The sequence below is a fragment of the Ranitomeya variabilis genome, chromosome 3 (assembly GCF_051348905.1).
Source record: "Ranitomeya variabilis isolate aRanVar5 chromosome 3, aRanVar5.hap1, whole genome shotgun sequence".
Lineage (NCBI taxonomy): Eukaryota > Metazoa > Chordata > Amphibia > Anura > Dendrobatidae > Ranitomeya > Ranitomeya variabilis.
In genome coordinates, this window is record NC_135234.1 from 172,801,307 (window position 1) to 172,824,379 (window position 23,073).

At 44.9% G+C, this 23,073-nt stretch overlaps 1 protein-coding gene across 1 annotated transcript; it reads right to left on the reverse strand.

The window, feature by feature from the left end:
• Positions 1-3,190: 3,190 nt before the first annotated feature.
• On the reverse strand, positions 3,191-21,573 carry LOC143815559 (uncharacterized). Its single transcript, XM_077294876.1, has 5 exons — positions 21,445-21,573; positions 19,810-19,896; positions 10,328-10,454; positions 9,981-10,094; positions 3,191-7,893 (listed from the first exon to the last, which is right to left on the reverse strand). Exons 2-5 carry the CDS (start codon positions 19,882-19,884, stop codon positions 7,022-7,024), a joined length of 1,188 nt encoding a protein of 395 aa, XP_077150991.1. The 5' UTR covers positions 19,885-19,896; positions 21,445-21,573; the 3' UTR covers positions 3,191-7,021.
• Between the last annotated feature and the right edge of the window lie 1,500 nt (positions 21,574-23,073).

Below are 23,073 nucleotides of genomic sequence, written 5' to 3' on the forward strand. Positions count from 1 at the left end.
AACTATAACTCTGGCATGATTAAGCTGCAGTTTATTATTTTTCCCTAGTCATTGATCTGTGATAGCATAGGGCGACTGCCATCACAGGTCATCAATATCTGATCGGTCAGGCTCTGGCACCCCTGCCGATCAGCTGTTATCGTTGCGGGCATCAGCCGGCCGGAAATACTCACTTGCAGAGTTGTCTGTCTTTTGATAGTGGCCGCGAGTGGGTACTGCACATCCGCCCCCTATTCAAATCAATAGGAGGCATATGTGTAGTACCCTGTCACGGCCACTATAAGACAGCCAGCTCCGCGAGTATTTGCGGCCGCCAATGACGTCTGAGCCTGGCCAATCAGACAATGAAGACCTATCCTAAGGATAGATCATCAATGAAAAAGTAGTGGACAACATCTTTAACTGTGTGAGATTCCTAGAGATATGGAGAAGATGTAGGCAGATGTATGGAGACTGCACACTCAAAGTTAAAAAAAAAAAAGCTGTATTGGTAGTTTTATCTGATCTTTGTGACACCTCAGCATTTTGGAATAAGACATGCAATAAAAAAAGTTTTCATAATTCATCTAATTTTTTTTCCTCCACTAAATATATCATTAATAAGTAATATTGTTTTAAAGGATTTCTACAGGCTTCAGAAAAGCCCTTTCCCATGGCTGCGGTTTATTTTACACTGCTCCCAGTGTCTACTGTCTGCAGCATCGGTGTCACGTCAGTAGCGGTGCAGTGACAGTGAGCTCAGCGGCTCATGCCATAAACTCGGGCAGCTCAGTTAGGCTAAGTTCACATCTGCGTTTGGCAGCCCTGCGTAGGGCTGCGTACTTCTTCCCTTCATATCCGCACAGCTGCGCATGCATCCTGCATACCTATCTTTAACATTGGGTACGCAGGGACATGCGTTTGTGGATGCGTCCGCATGCGTTGTTTTGACATGCCCGCTGACAGCACGGGAACACAACATGTTGCGTTCGGCGGCACGTCAAAACGCCACAGACAAACGCGTACCCAATGTTAAAGATAGGTATGCAGGATGCATGCGCAGCTGTGCAGATATGAAGGGAAAAAGTACGCAGCCCTACGCAGGGCTGCCGAATGCAAATGTGAACCCAGCCTTATTGGCTGCAGTGCTGCCTGCATGACATCGATGCGCCACCATGTGCAGAAGCGGAAACTCTGCTCAGGGAGAGGGGGGATTAATAAAAGGACAGGTGCATGTAATAAAGAAAAAAAGCTTCACCCAAGAAACTGGGATTTCCTGAACCTGTAAAAACCCTTCTAAAGGCTATGTGCACACGTTGTGGATCCACGTTTTTTCCGCGCGGATTTGTGCCAAATCCGCAAAGGGTAGCACGGTGTTAATCAGTAGGAATACAGAATTGGTGTGCACACGCTGCAGAAAATTCCGCACTGATTCTCGGCATTTTATTTTACACAGCATGTCAATTCTTTTTGTGGATCTGCGTTTTTTGCACCCATTGAGTCAGTCAAATCCACCGCTAAACCGCAGGTGTAAAAAGGTCTGCGGATTAGCTGCGGATTTGTGTGCCAAAAATGCTGCGGAAAGGGAGGAAGAGTGTGTGGGCGGAGAATGTGTGTGGACAGAGATTATGCGCGTGTCTGTGAGGGGATCTGTTTGTGTAGCCAGGCATCGTCTGATGGGACTACTGCTCCCATCCGGCTATGTCTGGTGTCACATATAACAGTGACAGCATGAGCCGATGATGGGACAGTAGTAGTCCCATCATCCTGCAACTGTGTTCAATTGTAAAACAAAAAAAACCCACATTCATACTCACCAAACACCTAATTCCCAGACGCCCTCCATCTCCTGAAGTAAAAATAAAATAATAAACCAACATATACTTACCTAGTCCATTTAATAACAATTGTCCCACGGCAATCTCACGTGTAGAACAGTCACATCAGGAGATGTGACCGCTCTACAAGGCCTCCGGTAATACACTGACAAGAGGTATCCTCTCGCAGTGCATCACTGCGCCGCCGTCATAGGTCACCGGAGTTCGTGCTGTCACTTGCGGCACCGCTGCATGAGAAAACTCTCATACAGCAATAGTGCCGTAATGAAAGCACGAACTCCGGTGATCTCTCACTGTATCACCGGAAGCCGTGTAGAGCAGTCACATCTCTTGATCTGACTGTTCTACACTTGAGATCGTTGTGAGACACTCGGTAAAAGGACTATGGCAGACAGGGAGTATTTGTGTTGGTTTATTTTATTTTTGTTGCAGGAGATCGGGAGATTCGGGGATTAGGTGATGCAGTAAGTATGTTTTAATGAAGATTCAATAAAGGAGTCTGTGTCATTATTTCAAATAAAGGACTTTATTCTGGCTGTGTCTTTATTTACCATACTATAGGATTAGTAATGGATAGGTGTCTTATTGACACTTTTCCATTACTAAGCCGTGGGCTTGATGTCAGCGGACAATACACAGGTGACATCAACCCCACAACTATTACCCATTTGCCACTGCTACAGGTCAAGTGGGAAGAGCAAGGCGAAGTGCCAGAATTGGCGCATCTATAAATGCGCCATTTCTGGGCCAGCTGAGTGCTGATGTTTTTAGCCTGGGGGGGTGCCAATATACATGGCCCCTTCCCAGGCTATTAATATCAGCCCACAGCTGTCTGCCTAGCCTTTGCTGGTTTGATTTTATAGGGGGACCCATGTCAATTTTTTTCTGGGGTTCCCCTGTAAACTAGCCAGTAAAGGCTAAGCAAACACCTGTGAGCTGACATTAATAGCCTGGGAACCTTTATGGCTATTGGCTCCTTCCCAGAATATTAACATCATCCCTCAGCCATCGGCTTTCCCTCTGCTGGTTATTAAAATTACGCGGAAGCCCACACAATTTTTTTTTTAAATATAGCGTCTCACCCAAATTTCATGTGTGTGTGTGTGTGTGTGTGTGTGTGTCTTTTATTTAACTCTTTATGTACCATTTTATTAATGAGGGTATCTGGCTGACATATACAGTATATATATATATATATATATATATATATATATATATATATATATATATATATACACACACACAGAGTATATATATTCTCACTTATATTTAACATATTTGAACATGGTATGTAATGTAAGATTATGGTCTCCAATGGAGAATGTAAAAGAAGAGGTTGGACAAGGAAATTACATCACAATTCTTTTTTTGTTAAATAATATATCTTTATTTAGATTGCAAATCCGCAGAGAAAACCCCATGAAAATCCGCATCAAAACCGTGCAGATTTTCAACTGCATTTTCTGCTAAGAGAGGCAGAATCTGCGCAGATTTTTACAAAGGCAAATCCGCAACGTGCGCACATACCCTAAGTGAATTGCCCAATGCAGATTTCACAGACAATAAATCCTTCGTGTCTAAAACAGATATCTTAGGGGATTTGATAGGCTCCCTTTATGAATAAGCATGGATAATTATTTTATGGGTTAAATGTCAAGTCCTGAGGATAGGGAGACATTGTAGAAATATGTTCTTAGAGCCCTGTTGCAGACTAAGTAAGATCAAAAATGATCAAATCATAAGCTAATCACCGTGAATATTTCAACAAAGTGAGTTTTTGAGTCCATTTTGCATGTACAAAATGCCTTCATGATTGTCTACATTATTCCTGACCCAGTACTCCATGCCCAAAAAATATGGTATAATTGGGTCAATTCAAGCTTTTCTAGAATTTTTTCTAAATGAATGGTCATGTTCTGACTTTTTAACCTGTTTGGAACCACTGGCTCCGGGCACAAAAATTTACTTGCCATCCAATCTCTGTTGCAAAATTTCCGAGATCTGCTATAAAGTCTTATACCTGAGGTCTACACTTCAAGGAAACATAAATGTAGATTTGTAACTTTTTGCAAATTTAGTTAAAGGTGATGCACAGTAGCACGAAAAACCTTTCTAATCAGTAGCATATGAAGTGTAATAATTCACTTTAATTACCACTAGTGTCCAAATCAGCCACCGGTCACATGACTAAGCTATGTGGATCGTTTGGCGCTTATACTGCAATCACGTTTGGATGCCCCATGTTCTGAGCTGTCCTTGTCCCCAAATGAGCATGCACCAAACCACCTTCACAATGCGTTCTCAGCTATAGTGCAGGAAAGCTCAGCCAAAATAACATCAAGACTCGAGATGCATCAAAAATTGAGACATCAGCGGAAGCATCAAAGGATCCAGATCGTGCAGTCATGTGATTTGTGGTTGATTTAGCCAAATGGGAGACTGGAGTAATCCAAAATATATCGGAAAATACATGTGCTGGCTATATTAAAGTAGCACTCATCAAAATGTTATCATTTTAATATATTGCAATCATCATATTATATAGCACTGTGTACTTACAATTGCTCTTCTTGCCCTTCTACCCAGCTAATTCTTCTCTTTTCCAATAGGACTATGAGATCACATGATTATAAACTGACTAGCTAGATCCTTCTAAGCTCTATGTAGAAACAGGTGGTAAATTTTCCCTGTATGAATCATAAGTCACTGCAAAAGTCCATGCCAGGGAGGAGGAAGAAGGAGCAGCAGGGTCAGGAGGTAAAAAGGGAGATGATAAATGCAGGGACAAGAGACTTCCTGTTTCTACATAGAGCAGAGATTAACTGGGTAGAAAGGCAAAATGAGTAATTGTAAGTACACAGTGCTATATATGATGGCTGGAATATATATTAAGATGCTGAGAACTTTGCTGAGAGATCATCATTAATGTTTAGAAAGTCTCTTCATAATTCTGGACAACACCTTTTAAGTACTCTCTTTCTCAAAACATTGCTGCAACATTTTAGGAAAACCCTTGACATGCAGCAAGTAATGTGAAATCATCGGGTAAAACTTTTATTTTTCTAAACTGGGATTTGCCAAAATATACAGTATGTAGACCTGAAGTACGCTACAAAAATTTAACTATACACTCAGATATACATGAAATATTGGAATAAGAAACATTTAATACATAAATTAGCAAATTATTGATGACTTCGGGATCCAGGTGACCACTCCAGGGGTCAATATACAGTGGGGAAAAAAAGTATTTAGTCAGCCACCAATTGTGCAAGTCCATTTAAAAAGATGAGAGTCCTGTAATTGACATCATAGGTAGACCACAACTATGAGAGTAAAAATGAGAATCCAGAAAATCACCTGTCCGATTTGGCAAGATTTATTTTGCAAATTATGGTGGAAAATAAGTATTTGGTCATTAACAAAAGTTAGTCTCAATATTTTGTTACATATCCTTTGTTGGCAATGACAGATCTCAAACGTTTTCTGTAAGTGTTCACAAGGTTGGCACACACTGTTGTTGGTATGTTGGCCCATTCCTCCATGCAGATCTCCTCTAGAGCAGTGATGTTTTGGGCCTGTCGCTGGGCAACACAGACTTTCAACTCCTTCCAAAAGTTTTCTATGGGCTTGAGACCTGGAGACTGGCTAGGCCACCCCGGGACCTTCATATGCTTCTTACGAAGCCACTCCTTCGTTGCCCTGGCTGTGTGCTTGGGATCATTATCATGCTGAAAGACCCATCCATGTTTCATCTTCTATGCCCTTGCTGATGGAGGGAGGTTTGCACTCAAAATCTCACAATACATAACCCCATTCATTCTTTCATGTACACGGATCAGTCGTCCTGGTCCCTTTACAGAGAAACAGCCCCAAAGCAAAATGTTGCCACTCCCATGCTTTACAGTAGGTATGGTGTTCTTTGGATGCAACTCAGCATTCTGTCTCCTCCAAACACGACGAGTTTTGTTTCTACCAAACAGTTCTACTTTGGTTTCATCAGACCATATGGCATTCTCCCAATACTCTTCTGGATAATCCAAATGTTCTTTAGAAAACTTCAGACGGGCGCGGACATGTACTGGCTTAAGCAGGGGGACACGTTTGGCACTGCAGGATCCAAGTCCCTGGCAGCGTAGTGTTACTGATAGTAGCCTTTGTTACAGTGGTCCCAGCTCTATGCAGGTCATTCACTAGGTCCCCCTATGTGGTTCTGGGATTTTTGCTCACCGTTCTTGTGATCATTTTGACCCCACGGGGTGAGATCTTGTGTGGAGCCACAGATCGTGGGAGATTATCAGTGTTCTTGTATGTCTTCCATTTTCCTATTATTGCTCCCACAGTTGATTTCACACCAAGCTGCTTGCCTATTACAGATTCAGTCTTCCCAGCCTGGTGCAGGGCTACAATTTTGTTTCTGGTGTCCTTTGACAGCTCTTTGGTCTTCACCATAGTGGAGTTTGGCGTGTGACTGTTTGAGGGTGTGCACAGGTGTCTTTTATACTGATAACAAGTTCAAACAGGTGCCATTACTACAGGTAATGAGTAGAGGACAGAGGAGCCTCTTAAAGAAGAAGTTACAGGTCTGTGAGAGCCAGAAATCTTACATGTTTTTAGGTGACCAAATACTTATTTTCCTCCATAATTTGCAAAATAAATCTTGCCAACTCAGACAAGGTGAATTTCTGGATTTGTTTTCTCATTTTGACTCTCATAGTTGTGGTCTACCTATGATGTCAATTACATTCCTCCCTCATCTTTTTAAGTGGGAGAACTTGCACAATTGGTGGCTGGCTAAATACTTTTTTTCCCCACTGTAGGTAGATATGTAAATAAATATTTTTTATATGTTTAATTGGACAAGCAATAAGAACTGTTATGGTCAAAAACATTTTACACCAGCAGCAAATTTCTATAGCCATTAATCTGTCACAATAGATTGTGTCTTCTTTTAGACTGATGATTTTAAGGTGGGGTGTTAGATTAGTGAGGTCATATGAAGAAGGAATGTAAAGTGTGAGTGAAAATGTGAGTGAAAAAGCTGTGACGCATCGGCTCTCGTCATTGGCAGCTGAATCATATATTGTAGTTACTTAGACCTCAATTCTTTATAAAAGTGCAAGAAGTTCAACAAGATATTTGGCAATGTGCGAATTACACAGAAATGTCAATGAATACACTAATAAATAAATGAAATCGTTCCCCTAGCTCTTCGTATGAATCCTCCGGTGCCTAATAAGGTGAGAGCTTCGGAAAAAGCATTTTCCACATTCTGTACAAGAGTAGGGCCTCTCTCCGGTGTGGACTTTTTGGTGGCGGACGAGATCTGAGCTGTGGCGGAAGCTCTTTCCGCATTCATTGCAGACATAGGGCCGCTCTCCGGTGTGCACTCTCCTATGTATGATCAGATTGGAGCTGTTGATAAAGCTTTTCCCGCACTCTTTGCACACATATGGCCGTTCTCCTGTGTGGATTCTCTGGTGCATGACTAGGTATGCGCTACTGATAAAGCTTTTCCCGCACTCTTTACAGACGTGGGGTCTTTCACCTGTGTGTGTTCTATGATGGATGATGAGGCTGGCATTTTGGGTAAAGCTCTTGCCACATACTGTGCAGATGTATGACTTAACCGGCTTTGTTTTAGTTTCTGGGATTGCTTTAGGTTGTAAAGAGTCATAGGCAGCCTCACCATTCGTACCCCTACCACTCATGAAATGTTTCCTCCGTGTACGAGGTTTCTGTGAATTCATGGTGGGCGGTTTATGAAATGGTACCCCCTTTTCTGGGCAATGTTCCTCTCTTCGTTGATCATTTAGGGAATTTGCACTGCCATATTTTAGTGTGGACATACGAGGTTTCTTCAAGATGCTTATGGAATTGGGTGGGCTTTCTTCTTCAGCAGCTTCTGGGGCTGACTTAATAACTGACCCGCTGTGTACTCCTCTAATATGAAGCGCATGTCTGTCTCTGAGGTTATAATCTTGCTGTCCACTTCCATTATCATCTAATACAGTATTATCTGACGAGCTGACCACAGTCCGACCGGCTCCCTCAATTTTGTCACTTTTACACCTACCTATAACAAAAAAACAAAAACAGTGATTTATTTTTTAACAAATGGTTCCATATGTACTGTGTGGCAAAAAGTCACACACCTTCTCAATATCTGATTTATAGCCAGTTGTAGATATTCCTTCCTGAACAGCAGCTTGGGATTGATTAAAAATGAACCTTTACTGAGTTACTCATAAAACTCTCAATAGACCAAACATTTAAAGTGCAAAAGTGCCAAAAAATAGTCCAAATGTAAAACGATGTAGCAAGATACCACCATCCATATAACGTAATATCTGGTATTAGTCCATTGTTAGACCCCTTATATACGACCCTTCCCTTTCTATACCAGAAATAGAGCCTTCACTCAGTGTATGGGGCAGTCACAAATAACATACCAACAGCCACCTTAGGTTTATGGTCTGTGGATTCATAAACATCAAAAATATACACAGGGCCCTGATCATATCCACTTGTATCAAATGATTCGCTTTAGAAATGAACTCCTATGTATACAGAGACAATAAGGGTACCACATGGAGTTGAGGGGTTGTGCCGCAAAATAGGGGAATGAAAAGCCAAACCCCTATAGGATCATTTTAAAGCTGTATAACATCCTGCATCAAGCCTGTAGAAGGTGGGTCATATGGCTGCATCTAAGCTACGCAAACTGAATAGCCGCAAGAGAAAGACTAGGGACCTGATCCTTTCATCCGCCCTACTGAGGTAATTCATACAAGTTATATCTTATATTCCCTCACCTATGCCCTCAGGTCACATTCATATATACATTTAGACCTCTAAGGCATGTGATTAAAAAAACCCAGAGTGGGTGCGTTTTACATCAATAGTTTTATACTCAGCAAAGAGACCAGAACAATCTCACTGACTCTTGCCAATTGAGTCCAGATGTCCAACTTCAGTAGGGTAACGTGTTCAGTATACCCCTAGTTGGTCTCTACCAGGCATGATATCTCCTGGCGCGTTTCCTCTAACCAGATTCATAAGGTAAGTATAAGGCATATATCTGGTGCCCAGCATGAGCTATTGCAATTTTGGGGGGATTCAGTACAGCCCCTTTTCTTTATATTTTCCTTCCTGAACAGGCATTTTTTTTTTACCTTTCATGCTCTAGAGCTCATGCAGATGAGTGTATAAATAGGTTGTGTGCTGTCTGATTTTTCATCAGACAGCAACAAATTTTCTGTAGGTCCCACTGTCCGCGAGAAAAAAATATCATAGCATGCACTACTTTTCTGCGATATATATATATATATATATATATATATATATATATATATATATATATGTACAGCTCTGGCAAAAATCAAGAGACCACCACATTAAAACCCTGTCATGGGCAGCCCAATCTCCAGACCTGAACCCCATTGAAAACCTCTGGAATGTAATCAAGAGGATGATGGATAGTCACAAGCCATCGAACAAAGAAGAACTGCTTACATTTTTGCTCCAGAAGCAGTGTGAAAGACTGGTGGAAAGCATGCCAAGACACATGAAAGCTGTGATTAAAAATCATGGTTATTCCACAAAATATTGATTTCTGAACTCTTCCGGAGTTAAAACATTAGTATTGTTGTTTCTAAATGATTACGATCTTGTTTTCTTTGCATTATTTGTGATCTGAAAGCCCTGTTTGTTTGTTTTTATTTTGACCATTTTTCTTTGTCAGAAAAAAAAACCAAAAAATTATTGCTGGGAAATTCGGAGACATGTCAGAAGTTTATAGAATAAAAGAACAATTTACATTTCACTAAAAAATATACCTATAAAGAGAAAAATCAGACAAACTGAACATTTTGCAGTGGTCTCTTAATTTTCACCAGAGATGTATGTATATATCTGTATCCTTGGATGTAGATTTTAAATTTTTCCGGCATCTTAGTCATAAGATGGCTTGTTTGTGCAGAAGAGATAAAAAAAGAAAAAATCCCGAAATTCAACCATTTGTGTTAAGTTTTTATGACGTTAATAGTACGGCAACGTAATTCTCCAGGTTGGTACAAACACAGAAATGTCAAACTTGTCTAATATTATTGTTGTATCAGCTGAGTCGGGACAGGAGGGTACGTATGAGAAAACAATACTCACTTGTAGAAGAACTGGTTTTGCAGTTCCACTTTTGGGAATACAAATTGCTTCTCACACACAGCTCCTCTCCTCTGTGAATACGGGACACTATTTCTGGTTGCACATAAATGTAACCTGATGGCAGACATACAGTGATGCGGTTAATTAAAACATAAACTACAATTAATCACCAACACAGTGCTTGCCCTACAGTAAAACTGGCATCTAGGTGAGATCTAAACACCGGCATCAGAGAAAAGTGGAGAACAGCCAGACCCAATGGCTTCATTTTTTTTTTAAAAAAAGCATTTTTAAAAATCTGAAAAAGTGTGTGTGCAGGGGCCCTGCTGAAATGCAACTTCTCCTACCCACTAAGGTTGGGCTCTGGTGGGTCGTGGTGGTCTCACTCTTGCTAGATTTCCTTTGTCTCTCCTCGTGTGACTCCAGCTCCTCTACTGAGAATCGCACTGTGAGATTATCCGACTTCTCCGATTCCTGCAACATAAATGGAGAGAAATTATAAAGTGGAAAACGTATGCAGTCTGTGGTGTTAGCCTTTCGTTATCAATCCTAATGGCTCCTAATCTGCAGCAGGGTTGGGGATAAAGCACTTTTAATTAGAATTTCAATTTTTTTTTCCCCCCAATGAACCCCTTTCCGTTAGTCAGTTTTCACCTTCCAGACCGGGCAAAATTCTTGCTAAAAAATTATATATATATATATATATATATATATATATATATATATATATATATATATATATATATATATATATATATATATATAATCCATACATGATTATATCACAGTTTTGTGAAAGCCAAAATACTAGGAAGTTTGAAAAGCAAAGCAGCTTACATACGTACCAAAATGAGACAAAAATTGCATGTACAAAAGTGCACTTAAGTGACCTCCCGAAAAATATAGTTCTTACCGATAACGGTATTTCTCTGAGCCCATGACGGCACCACGGAGAGAGGGGATCCGCCCACCAAGGACAGGAAACCTACGGATAAAAAAGGCGGTACCACTCTCCTGCATCAGTTTGTTTACATAGAGAATGATGGGAGACTACTTAAGGCATTTGTAATTTTCAACTGTTTAGCCTAATAAGATACCGCGTGACTTTAACTAAAAGTAGACTATGAATATACTAAGGCACTCTAAAAATGTGCACACCCATAAGTGAAGGGAGGGAATGTACGGGTGCCGTCATGGGCTCAGAGAAATACCGTTATCGGTAAGAACTATATTTTTCTCTGATCGCCCATGACGGCACCACGGAGAGAATTGCATAGATAGTACATTCAGGGAGGGACCACTGCTTCCAGAACCCTTTTACCGAAGGTAAGATCTGAGGAAGAGATTAGGTCCAATCTATAGTGCCTATAGAATGTAGATGGTGAGGACCAGGTAGCAGCTCTACATATCTGGTCTATAGAAGCGCCGGCCTTCTCCGCCCAGGAAGTCGCCACTGCCCTTGTCGAGTGAGCCTTAACCTCCCCGGGAACGGACATCCCACTTGCCGAGTATGAAAGACTGATGGCGTCCGTGATCCATCTTGCTATGGTGGCTTTAGAAGCTTTTTTCCCCTTCCGGGGACCCTGGAAACACACAAACAGAGAGGAATCCTCCCTACTCTCTCTAGTGGCTTCTAAGTATTGTAAGAGACACCTTCTTACATCCAGAGTATGTAATGTTTGTTCCTCCTTATTTGTAGGGTTGGGACAGAAGGAGGGGAGAGATATCTCTTGAGACCTGTGAAATTTTGAAGCCACTTTCGGGAGATATGCTGGGTCTGTTTTTAAAATGACCCTATCCTCTAAAATTTGTGTGTAAGGGGCATTAACCGATAGAGCCTGTAAGTCGCTGACCCTACGGGCAGAAGTGAGGGCGACCAACAGAGCGGTTTTGAGAGACAAGTTTTTTATTGAAGTTTTGTGTAATGGTTCAAATGGTGGACTAGTGAGGGCTTTAAGGACCAAGTTTAAGTCCCATTGTGGAACCACTTTCACTGGCAGAGGCCTCGATCTTCCTGCTGCTCTGATGAATCTAGAGACCCACCTATTTGCAGCTAAGTCAAAATTGAATAATGCACCTAATGCTGCCACGTGAACTTTCAGGGTACTGGTGGCTAACCCCATCTCCAAACCTTTTTGTAGGAACTCTAATATGGAATTGAGGGGAATCTCTTTCCCTATTTTTGCCCCTGAAGAAGATAAAAACTTTTTCCATATTTTGCCGTACTGTCTTGTTGTAACCGGCTTCCTACTTTTTAACAGAGTTGAGATTACGCCTGAAGAGAACCCTCTGTTTTCTAATATCTTCCTCTCAAGAGCCAAGCTGTCAAGTGCAAGTTCTTGACTTGCGGATGACAAACTGGGCCCTGCGACAACAGATCCTGGAGGTCTGGTAATACCCACGGGTCGGATATTGACATTTTCCTCATCCATGAGAACCAAGGCCTCTTCGGCCAGAACGGGGCAATCAGGATGACTAGTGCCCCGTCCTCCCGAATCTTCCTCAGCACTGCTGGAATCAGGATGAGAGGAGGAAAGGCATAGACCAGGTGGTGACCCCAAGAAATCAGGAAAGCGTCCACAGCTACTGGGTTCCCCAAGGGAGATAGGGAGCAAAAGGAGGTTACTTTTTTGTTTAAATGGCTCGCAAAGAGATCTATTTTGGGAACCCCCCATTTTTTTGTGATCTGAGTAAATATCCCTGGGTTTAGTTCCCATTCCCCCTGTTTTAGGCTGGAACGACTTAGAAAGTCTGCCTTGTAATTGTCTACTCCCTTTATGTGTAGGCTTGTCAGGGATAGAAGGCTGCTCTCGGCTATCTGAAGGATTGAGCTGGTCACTTCCATTAGGTTTTTGGAACGGGTACCCCCCTGATGATTTAGGTAGGATACTACTACTTGGTTGTCCGACATCACTCTTACATGGTGAGATTGAAGGACTCCCAAGAATTCCTGAAGGGCAAATTTCACTGCCAGGAGTTCCTTCATATTGGAGGAATTGTTTGCAAGGGACGGAGACCAGATACCCTGGGCTACTAGGTCGCCCAGATGAGCCCCCCACCCTGAGGGGCTTGCGTCTGTAGTTAGGACCTTCGAGATCGGGATTACCCATGGGACTCCCTGGGAAAGATTTTCCTGCAATGTCCACCAAGTCAGGGAGTGATTGGTGCGAGGAGACAATGTTAACCGCCCGTCTAAATGTTCTCCTAGGCGGTTTTGTTCTGACAGTATTTGCCATTGGAGATCTCTTGAATGTAGTTGGGCCCACTGGACCGCCGGGATGCAAGAGGTCATAGAGCCTAATAGAGACATGCCCTGACGGAGTGTTATGGAGGGAAGAGATTGTACTCTTAGCGCTAAATTTTTTATTTTTTGTATTTTGCTCTCTGGGAGCCGGCATTCCATTTGTTTGGAGTCTAGAGTGAGACCTAGGTACTCCTGAACCTGAGAAGGCACCAGTCTGGATTTTTCTAGGTTTATTAGCCAACCTAGATTTTTTAGAGAATGAATCACTAGGTCTAGTTGGCTCTTGCAATGCTGCGGGGAAGAGCCTATCACCAGGAAGTCGTCCAGATATGGTACGATTAGGGTATTTTCTTCCCTGAGGTGCGCCATTACCTCCGCCACCAACTTTGTGAAAACCCTCGGGGCGATCGCTAAGCCAAATGGTAGGGCTGAGAACTGGAAGTGACTTAGGACTCCCTGGATATGGACTGCCAGTCTGAGGAATCTTTGGTGGTCCTTGTATATTGGGACATGATAATACGCGTCCTTTAGGTCCAGGACCACCATGAAGCATTGAGGAAATAGCATCTTGATGGATGATTTTACTGTTTCCATCTTGAATGCTTGAACCTCTAGGTAGTTGTTTAGTTTTTTCAAATTGATGATGGTCCTGAAGGAACCATCTGGTTTCTTTCTCAGGAAAAGAGGGGAATAGTAGCCTTGCCCTCTTTCCTGAGGGGGAACTTTCTGGAGTACCCCTTTTTTTACTAACCCGACAACCTCGTTTTCTAGCGTCAACTGCTCTTCTGCCGAGGATCTTGTGGGTGTTATCTTGAAAGAGGGACGGGGGTACCTTTTGAATGTTAACCTCAGTCCCGACTCTATGATGTTTAGTATCCATCGACTTGAGGTAATCTTTTCCCAGGCTGGGAGAAAGAGAGATAACCTCCCCCCCACCTGGGGCGAACCTTCATTGTGAAGGCTTTTTGTTGTCATTGAGGTTTTTATTAAAGATAAAGCCCTTATTTTTGCTCTTTTTATCTTCCCATTTTCCCTGGTTTCTCCCCGTGTTCCTACGGAAAAACCTCTTGTTCCGAAAGGGCTTCCTATAAGAGGGGAGACCCAGAGGGGGGAAGGATTTTTTCTTGTCCCCCGCTTTTTCCAAGATGTCATCTAGGGTGGAACCAAACAAAAATTCTCCTTCACAGGGGATAGTACACAGTTTTGTTTTCGTCTGCAGGTCGCCTGGCCAATTTTTAAGCCAGAGGGCGCGCCTGGCCGCATTAGCAAACCCTGCTGCTCTGGCGGATAGCCTGATAGAGTCAGCCGAGGCATCAGCTAGGAAAGCCGCAGCCCCTCTCATTACGGGTAGTGTGTCCAGTATTGAGTCCCGGGAAGTTTTCCCCTTTAATTGTCCCTCTAGTTGGTTCAGCCAAATCATCAGGGAGCGTGAAGTACATGCTGCCGCTACCGCCGGCTTCAGGCCTCCTCCCGCTGCCTCCCAGGTACCTTTAAGAAAGGCATCTGCCTTTTTGTCCATCGGGTCTTTTAGGACCCCCATGTCCTCGAACGGGAGGGAAAATTTTTTAGAGGCCTTAGCGATTGCTACATCTAGTTTGGGGGCCTTCTCCCAAAAGGAGCAGGATTCTTCCTCGAAGGGGTATTTTCTTTTAGGTGTTAAAAGAGCCTTTTTCATAGGCTTCTTCCATTCCTTTTTAATTAAGGCTGCTATTGTTTCGTTAAGAGGGAAAGCTCTTCTCTTTTTTTGTTCCAGGCCTCCAAACATTATGTCTTGTACCGTTTTTTTGGGGTGGGAGTCTACCAGACCCATGGTACTTCTTACGGCTTTTATGAGGCCATCAGTATCCTCTAGAGGGAAACAGTTATGTCCCCCCGAGGAAGAAGTAGATGATGAAGATGAGGTGGAGGAGTTAACGGACACCGAACTCTCACTATCACTTCCTGATTTTGAAACGGGAGATGGGGACCTGAGTCTGGCTTTCTTCCTTCTTTTCCCACTTTTTATTGATCTGAAGGTGTCCTCTACTTGATCTTTAATCAGGCTCTTAAGGTCTGTTGCAAACCCAGGAAGGTTTTCGGATAAAGTTTGCTGAATGCAAGTATTGCATAGTCTCTTATCCCATGTAGGTGGAAGATCCTCTCTACAGATGGCGCAACTTTTGTGCTTAGTTTTACATACGCTTTTCTTCCCCTATAAGAGACAAATAATAATCTTACTGTCTCTGACATTCACGAAGATCCACTTACCACCTCCAGGACCCATAAATACCAGTTGGGGATTTTCTGCCTCTGGCTTCTTCCCCGACGCCGTACTGGACTCCTTACTGTGCTGGGACCTTTGGCGTTCTTTGCTGGTGTCCTGGTGCCCTTTCTGCTGTCGCCTTTTTTGCTGCTGCGGCGATGCTACAGGTGGAGGTGACTCGGGCTGAGGTGATGTCGGGTCGCTCATACTGCTGCTGGTCTGCGGATGCTGAGCTGACGCTGCGGCACTACTGCTCATGAGGCTCTTTTGCTTATTACAGCAGAGCCACTGGGAGGATGTGCATCTCCATATTTAAATTCTCCCGCCGCTTCACGCAGCCCGCGGGGAGGAGCGCCGAACTCTCCAAGCAATTAGCTCGGCGCTCACTGCCGGCGCCTGCGCAGATCGCTCTAGCGTCCAAGCGGCGCCCCGTCGGCGCCTGCGCAGACCGCGCTCAGCTCGAGCGGCGCTTTCCGGCGCCTGCGCAGATCGCTTCTAGTGAGCGGCGCCCGGCGCCTGCGCAGGCCGTGCTTAGCGCTTGAGCGTCATCCTGACAGCGCCTGCGCAGACCGCGCTCCGATCTCGCGGGACCAGCCTGGATCCCGGGCATGCGCCGATTTCCAAGATGGCGCCCGGGAAGCAGTTATGGCGCTGCTGACCGGCGCCCCCGGTCCTATGCAGCCCTTGTAGCGCGCCTCTGCACGCCCGATGGCGGTGCAGCGTGCAGTCTCATGCTTACTCAGGGAGGGTCGCGCTGCACCTCCCACAACCACAGAGGGACCCCCCTGGATGTTGTTGCTGCTGCATCTTACCTAGGGGAGGTGACCGCGACTCCTTATCACCTCCCCCGCACACCCTGTTGCCCCTGGCTCCCAGCGGTGGCGCTTCGGGTCACCACCCTAGCCGAGGCAGAGGGACCCCAGCTGCCTTGAATCGGACTGGTTGGCCCCGGAATTCCAACGTCGACTGGTAAGTCCGTAGGTCTCCCATCAAGGACAGGAAACCAACTGATGCAGGAGAGTGGTACCGCCTTTTTTATCCGTAGGTTTCCTGTCCTTGGTGGGCGGATCCCCTCTCTCCGTGGTGCCGTCATGGGCGATCAGAGAAATTTAGCTGGTAGGTTCCTAAATGCTGCAGGAAAGATGCCAAACTCACCAAATACTCACTGCAGCCTTAAACCAGACCTTATTTTAGAAGTTCTGTCTCGGGGTGTTCAAAATCGCAATCAGGAACTTTAACTTGTCAGGTGCATCACAGGAAATAATGCAAAGTGAATCTGAAAAATTTATTATTTTTCTCTTTTTACTAAAATGTTGTTTTTGCTGCATTATTTTTTTAATTTTTGTAAAGGTAACTGGGAAAAAGGACCTCCTAATTTGTTGGGCAATGATGATACTACACACTGGGCACAAGGCAGAGCTTGAATGAAGACTGAGCACAATTATGGCAGGAATAGATTGTGGGTAGAACGTCTCATCGGGAGAACCCGAGGAGTCAAGTCAGCAGAAACCCCCACAAGTGACCACATTTTGGAAACTACGCGCCTCGAGGAATTCATTTAATGCTGTAGAGAGAACTTTGAAATCACATGTGATTCACAGAATTTGTAACAGAGAACTGTAAAAATGAAATCGTTTTTTCCCACTAAAATGTTACAATAGCCTCATCTCTTATTTTTTTTAAATTTTCACAAGGGATAAATGAAAAAAAAAAATGTGACCGCTTAATTTATGCAATGTCTCCCGAACGCAGCAATACAGTTTGTGGTTGGAAACTACTGATAAGAAGGGAAGGTGTGTTTTGGAGTGAAACTTTGGTTTAAATAAACTGTAGATGCCATAAGGCATTTTCAGAGCCCCTGACATGCCAAAACAGCAGAAACTCCCCACGAGTGACCAGAAATGGGGTACTACATCCCTCAAGGAGTTCATCTAGGGGTGTAGTGAGCACCCACGAGGGCGTCACAGAAGTTTAGACCATTTTGATGAGAAATGGAAATATTTTTTTTTAAACTAAAATGTTGCTCCAGCCCCAATTTTTTTTGTTTTTAAAGGAGGTGATAGGAGAAAATGGAGCCCACAATTTGTAGTGTAATCTCGGAAAGTCTGGACAGGAACTACAGTACACTGCGAAGCTCAGAGGGGAAGGAGCGCCATTTTGCTAGAAAGGTACATGTCATGTCACATTGGCAGAGACCCCGAAGTGCAAGAACAGCAGAACTTGCCCTAAGGCCGGGGTCACACGCGAGTGTGATGCGAAAAACCTGCGCATCAATACCAGGCACAGCCGCCGGCACTCGGGACCGGAGCGTTCAGCTGCCTAGGAATACATGCAGTCGCATGCTCCGCTCCCGAGTGCCGGCGACAGTGTCGGGTATTGATGCGAGAGACTCGTGCGAGATTCTCGCATCACCCTCGTAAGTGTGACCCCGACCTAAAAGTAATTATTTTGCCATTTTCAGAGACCAGCAGCGGTTTCAATTTTCGGGATCTGGGTAAGGGCTTTTCTTTTGCCCCCTGAGCGGAAAGTTTTACTGATATTATATTGGGGTAGATAGAATGTTTTGATCGCCTCTCATTGCATTTTGCTGCAATTTTGAGACAGCAAAAAAAAACGTAATTCTGGAGGTTTTTTTTAATCTTTACGCCGTTTACCGATCAGACTAATGTACTTCCGGTCCGCACAGCGAACACTGGAGTGAGCCGACAGGTCATGACTGCGGGAACAAGGTTCAGAAGAGCACGAAGTGACGTTGGAAATGGCAGACTACACACATGGATCATTACTGATACCTAACCGGTGGAGAACAATTTATCAATGTACCATATTTTTTTTTTTTCAAAGTTGAGCTCCCGGCAGTGAACATGTAAGCACGATAACCAAGATTTCACTGTACGGAATAATGTGGAAACATCAAGAAACAGCTGCAGGATCCAAATTTCATTAAATAGTGTTGGATTAAAGTAGAGGTCCATAAAATCTGTGTAGCCCAGGTCTAAAGGTGAGATTCCGATATGCCACCATATATTACAGTATTCCGAAAAGCTGCTAACAGAAAATCACATTAAAGAGAACATTTCACCAGTTTCAGTATATGCAACTGTCTACTTTATAGAATGGTGACTGCAAAGCAGAAAACGGGTTTATTTTTATTAGTTTCTCCTCTCCTGTACAGAAATATTAGCTGTAAGTGTAGGTTAGAATTTATTATTCAGAGACTTATCTCTGGGAGTGTATTTCTTTGCCAGCGTGACCCCTTATGCTTATGATTGGCCAACCTCATGCAGGGAAAGAACAAGACTGCCGTACTTTGCTCTGCCCTCAACAGGCAGGAAGAAGAGGACGACATTGTATAAAGATGGGAGGCACCGGACCGCACAGCGATGCCCACCGCAGCGGGACCGCCCCTGGGTGAGTATAATCTAACCTCTTTTCTCATCTTTCAGGTTACATCTGGGGCATTACATTACATCAGAATGCATTACAGAATGCTGTAGATAAGCCCCTGATGCCGGTGGACGCAGCTCATATACGATTTTGGGGGTGACAGGTTCCCTTTAAGAAAAAAAAAAATTACAAAAAGGAAAATGGGCAAATGCAAAAGTTTGAGCACCCAACATGATTAGCACCTAGCATCACCCACTTTAGCAAGTATCACATCTTGTAAAAGTTTTATTTTTGGCAGCCCTGAAACCTGGTGACAGGTTCCCTTTAATGGTTGGCGAGATGTTCTTTTCTTGAAATTCTGTGACCTTTTTTCCTCGACAAATACCTTTGGTCATTGTGGCCAAAAAGTTCTATTTTAACCTAATCATTATTTACGCCATGTTTAGGCCAAAATGGACAACGTGATGCACGAAGTGTGCGAAAAGCCCATAATATACTTTTTCTGATTGGTTTTGAGACATTCTGCAGTCGAATAAGCAAAATGCTGAAGAAAATGCGCAAAAATAACTGGCGGACATAAAATCACTCCGAGGGGAGGAAGGGGAGACTGTACGAGGGATGCGCCAAATTTCCAGACTTTTTCGAAGCGTAGCGTTCCATGAATCTCTCTGAAACCTCTGCGATAGCCACACTGACGTAAATATCAGAAAACTAAAGCACCAGAGAGGACCAGAAAAAGGCGCACATTTTCATACATTTTTTGCAAATCAAAAGGTCACTAATTTAGATATTCATGCTAACTAAAAACCTGTCGGCCATGCAGTGATGAGTGGGCCGGCAGTGTGGATACTGCAGCCGTGGCGTAGTCCCTATACACGGGGTGGGTCGCAGAGGCCAGGCAGCGCATCACAACAGGGGCCATCTCCCGAAATCCTCATTACTCCAGTGTGAGTTACCTGGACAGACGCGCTGCTTATCTCCTCATCCAGAAGGGGATTATCGCCATCAGTGCCTGTGTCACACTCGGCCATTTGGAGGGCCAGCTGGAGGAGAGGAAGGACAAGAATCACCGCGGTTCTTCTACAGCTTATCGTCGTTAATAAAGGCTGACATTACTAAGTCCAGGATTATCACTGGGGGAGCAAACAAGCCCCCGACGCACGTCCACCCTGATTTACATCAGATTTCTCAGGGATGGTCATCCATCTCTACAGCCAGCCTCTCCTTCCATATGTGAACAGTGTAGAGGCTCACTTTACGCTGTGTGCACACGGTGCGGTTTTTTTTCTTTAGTGCCGTGTACATGATATTCCCATCTCCAGGATCCTATCCCAATATGTAGTAGGTGTAATAATAACAATAATATTAGCAAATACCTCCAATTATAAATGCAGTATAGTTTTTCTGATAAGCAACGTCTCTTTCCTCATGTGCAGGCATCGCAGGACCTTAGGTATCCATGGTTACAACCACTAGCAACTAGCTGTCACTGTATCAGTGGTTGTAACCATGGATACCTAAGGTCCTGCAATGCCTGCACGTGAGGAAAGAGACATAGAGTATCAGAAGAACTATACCACATTTCTAATTGGAGGAATTTGCCATTATTATTACTACACCTACTACCTTCCTGGCTGCAAAGCAGGAATTCTGCTTTTAATCTTTACGTAAATGAGTGTGTAAGTGCTCTGAGGGCGGGCCAATCCCCAGCTGGCGCATATCATTCCCTGCCTAGCTCCACCCCCCTGTGCTTGACTGACGTATGTTTAGGCTCGGATAAATGGGACATCGCAGCGCTGAACAGACATCAGTCATGGCTGTGGTGATAATGGGGAGAATGCTGCCTGAGGACGTACTGGCACGCTGCTAGCATTAGCACTCCACGCTTACAAGGAGAATTTCTTATCATTCGGGGATGAAGCAGCCATTAATGATTCCTGGAGTGAATCCTTAAAAGAAATTCCTGGGAATACATTTTTCATCTCCATCATCTTACAGTAGGATAACATGCAACACTACACCCTCCCCAGGTCCAGCAACTACAGCACACGTGACTGCGACAGCCAATCATGACAACAATGAGCCCAGTGATTGGCTGCAGCGGTCATGTGCTCTGCAGTCCTGATGTCACCGCTGCAGCAGTACAATGAAGCGCAGGGCAATGCTGGCCCAAGAAGAGGGAGTCTGGCTGATTTCATTATTTTACCCTACAGGAAGCGGAGGGCGATGTAGAACTTATTCCCAGAAACCCCTTTAATGCCGGAGCACAGAACGATGCTGTCACTGACACGGCACGCTGCGGCCAGAGACTGTCACCAGGCTGTCCTGCCCCCGACACAGCGATCGGCAGAGAAACGCCATGATCGGCCGCAGTCATCATGACGGACAGGACACAGACACAAGTTCAGCTCATGTGACCTGTCTGTGATCATAAAACCGCAGCCTCCGTCCATCCCGGGCCTATCACCCAACACTGAGCCGTCCGTCTATACACAGCAGCAGCACACAACGCTGAGGAGGCCGCTCACCCCCGTGTAACGCAGCGCACAGGAGTGACCCAGCCGGCGCCATCATCCCCGTCACTGCCCTACCTGACAGCCCGGACACACTGCTCGGATGACAGCTCCGCAGATGCTACAGATCCTAGTTAAAGGACCTTTCGTTATGTCATGACCATGTGATCAGTCACGTGTGTGGGAGGAGCCATGGCCCGGGAATTGTAATGGATAGGGAGGTTGCTTGGTGGCTGTGCAGGAGTCGCCAGTAACTCATAAGTGTTTAATGCATATAGCAGAGGTGTGTGTGTGTACGGTGCCTGTAGCAGAGGTGTGTGTATGGTGCCTGTAGCAGAGGTGTGTGTGTGTATACGGTGCCTGTAGCAGAGGTGTGTGTGTATACGGTGCCTGTAGCAGAGGTGTGTGTGTGTGTACGGTGCCTGTAGCAGAGGTGTGTGTATGTACGGTGCCTGTAGCAGAGGTGTGTGTGTGTACGGTGCCTGTAGCAGAGGTGTGTGTGTGTGTGTGTATACGGTGCCTGTAGCAGAGGTGTGTGTGTACGGTGCCTGTAGCAGAGGTGTGTGTATGTACGGTGCCTGTAGCAGAGGTGTGTATGTACGGTGCCTGTAGCAGAGGTGTGTGTGTGTACGGTGCCTGTAGCAGAGGTGTGTGTATGTACGGTGCCTGTAGCAGAGGTGTGTGTGTGTGTACGGTGCCTGTAGCAGATGTGTGTCTGTACGGTGCCTGTAGCAGAGGTGTGTGTGTATGTTACCTGTAGCAGAGGTGTGTGTGTACGGTGCCTGTAGCAGAGGTGTGTGTGTACGGTGCCTGTAGCAGAGGTGTGTGTGTACGGTGCCTGTAGCAGAGGTGTGTGTGTGTACGGTGCCTGTAGCAGAGGTGTGTGTCTGTACGGTGCCTGTAGCAGAGGTGTGTGTGTACGGTGCCTGTAGCAGAGGTGTGTGTGTGTACGGTGCCTGTAGCAGAGGTGTGTGTGTATACGGTGCCAGTAGCAGAGGTGTGTGTGTGTGTGTACGGTGCCTGTAGCAGAGGTGTGTGTGTGTACGGTGCCTGTAGCAGAGGTGTGTGTGTATGTTACCTGTAGGAGAGGTGTGTGTGTATGTTACCTGTAGGAGAGGTGTGTGTGTGTGTATGTTACCTGTAGGAGAGGTGTGTGTGTGTGTGTGTACGGTGCCTGTAGCAGAGGTGTGTGTGTACGGTGCCTGTAGCAGAGGTGTGTGTGTATACGGTGCCAGTAGCAGAGGTGTGTGTGTATACGGTGCCTGTAGCAGAGGTGTGTGTGTACGGTGCCTGTAGCAGAGGTGTGTGTGTGTACGGTGCCTGTAGCAGAGGTGTGTGTGTGTGTATGTTACCTGTAGGAGAGGTGTGTGTGTGTGTGTGTGTGTACGGTGCCTGTAGCAGAGGTGTGTGTGTGTACGGTGCCTGTAGCAGAGGTGTGTGTGTGTACGGTGCCTGTAGCAGAGGTGTGTGTGTACGGTGCCTGTAGCAGAGGTGTGTGTGTGTACGGTGCCTGTAGCAGAGGTGTGTGTGTACGGTGCCTGTAGCAGAGGTGTGTGTGTGTACGGTGCCTGTAGCAGAGGTGTGTGTGTACGGTGCCTGTAGCAGAGGTGTGTGTGTGTGTACGGTGCCTGTAGCAGAGGTGTGTGTGTGTACGGTGCCTGTAGCAGAGGTGTGTGTGTGTACGGTGCCTGTAGCAGAGGTGTGTGT

Excerpts from the sequence above, each read along its gene's own strand:
- LOC143815559 (XM_077294876.1), bottom strand. The coding sequence starts at position 19,884 with ATGGCCGAGTGTGACACAGGCACTGATGGCGATAATCCCCTTCTGGAT. Across the intron at positions 10,455-19,809 it reads TAAGCAGCGCGTCTGTCCAG|GAATCGGAGAAGTCGGATAA; the intron begins GTAACTCACACT and ends TTTATGTTGCAG. Across the intron at positions 7,894-9,980 it reads CAAAACCAGTTCTTCTACAA|GTAGGTGTAAAAGTGACAAA; the intron begins GTGAGTATTGTT and ends TTTTTGTTATAG.